Here is a 1,645-nt window from a genome sequence, read left to right on the forward strand (position 1 = left end):
CGTCGGACGCGGCGACGCCGAGCGGTGGCCTCGCAGACGACGAGCGCGATGAGGCCGCCGCGCCGCCGGGGTGGCCGGCGCGTGCCAGCCGCTGGCCCGTCCAGCGTGGCGGGACCGGCTCGCCCATCCTGGCCCGCGCGCTTGCCGACGCGAGAAGATCGCGCGAGAGGGCAAAATGTGGCAAAATCGCCCTGTTTGCCAAACCTTCACGTCGACTTCACGTCGGAACGAGTCGGATCGACGACTCCCCGCCTGCACCAGCGTGTGCGCCTTGCAATTCTATACAGAATCGATACTTGGTACGTCCTCCCAATCGCTCGTGGAGAGGTCTACGTACTAATCTTAAGTGTACATGTACTAATCTTAAGTGTACAGGCGAGTTCGTCGACCGCTTCCTGCGAGCAGCGCCGGGGCAGCGGCGCGGCGCGGCGGGCGGCGGCGCGGACGGCGGCGTGGGCGGCGGCGCGGGCGGCGCGGCGGACGGCGCGGACGGCGCGGTGGGTGACGCGGCGGAGGGCGCGGCGGAGGGCGCGGCGGAGGGCGCGGCGGAGGGGGTGCGGATCGGCTACTTGGCGCAGCACGGCCTGTTCGAGCAGTTCCCGCGGCCAATACTAATTCTAATACTAATACTAATACTATTGCTGGTATGAGTATCACCCAGGCCTGTTCGAGCAGTTCCCGCGGCCAATACTAATTCTAATACTAATACTAATACTATTGCTGGTATGAGTATCACCCAGGCCTGTTCGAGCAGTTCCCGCGGCCAATACTAATTCTAATACTAATACTAATACTATTGCTGGTATGAGTATCACCCAGGCCTGTTCGAGCAGTTCCCGCGGCCAATACTAATTCTAATACTAATACTTATACTATTGCTGGTATGAGTATCACCCAGGCCTGTTCGAGCAGTTCCCGCGGCTTCGGCGCGACTTTGAGGTGCCGGCGGCGTGCGGCGTGAGCCGCGGGTGCGTGCAGCTCTCCTTCAACTTGTAAACTTGCAACAGGACTGTGCAGCACACGCACGCGTGGCTCGGCCCCGCCGGCACGGTGACGCCGCTGCACTTCGACTCGTACGACAACATCTTCTCACAAGTTGTCGGCTACAAGCTCGTGCGCTAATACTAATACTAATACTAATACTAATGCTAATACTGATACTAATGCTAATGCTAATGCTAATACTAATACTCATTCAGGTCGTCGGCTACAAGCTCGTGCGCCTCTACGACGCCGCGCAGACGCCGCTGCTCTACCCGCGCGCGGCGGGCGGCGGCGGCACCGACGCGCAGGGCAACGTGAGCGCGGTCGACGTGGAGAAGCCCGACCTGCTAATACTAACACTAATCGTGTACCAATACTAGTCTTAAGCGGATGAATACTAATCTTAGTAAAAAGTACAGGTCGACGTGGAGCAGCCCGACCTGCGCCGCTTTCCCGAGTTCGCGCGCGCGCGCTGCGCGGCGGTGGTGCTCGGGCCGGGCGAGGGCCTCTTCATACCCGCGGGGTGCTGGCACCACGTGCGGAGCCTGACGCCAGCCTTCAGCGTCAGCTTCTGGTTCTGAGGTCCGGTCCAGCTTCGCAAGTCGAGACTCTAAGAGAGACAAGGACAAGGCATCAAGAGTAAGGTAAGGTAAGGTAAGGA

The 1,645-nt window shown here is 60.2% G+C and overlaps 1 protein-coding gene across 1 annotated transcript; it reads left to right on the forward strand.

Annotated features, from left to right (window-relative positions):
• Nucleotides 1-646: 646 nt before the first annotated feature.
• Nucleotides 647-1,122, forward strand: EMIHUDRAFT_252505 (hypothetical protein; the record flags this gene model as incomplete). The annotated part of the gene is made up of 3 exons (XM_005788275.1): nucleotides 647-665; nucleotides 899-968; nucleotides 1,008-1,122. 3 exons carry the CDS (start codon nucleotides 647-649, stop codon nucleotides 1,120-1,122), a joined length of 204 nt encoding a protein of 67 aa, XP_005788332.1.
• Between the last annotated feature and the right edge of the window lie 523 nt (nucleotides 1,123-1,645).

The sequence above is a fragment of the Emiliania huxleyi genome (assembly GCF_000372725.1).
Source record: "Emiliania huxleyi CCMP1516 chromosome Unknown EMIHUscaffold_1366, whole genome shotgun sequence".
Classification (NCBI taxonomy): Eukaryota; Haptophyta; order Isochrysidales; family Noelaerhabdaceae; genus Emiliania; species Emiliania huxleyi.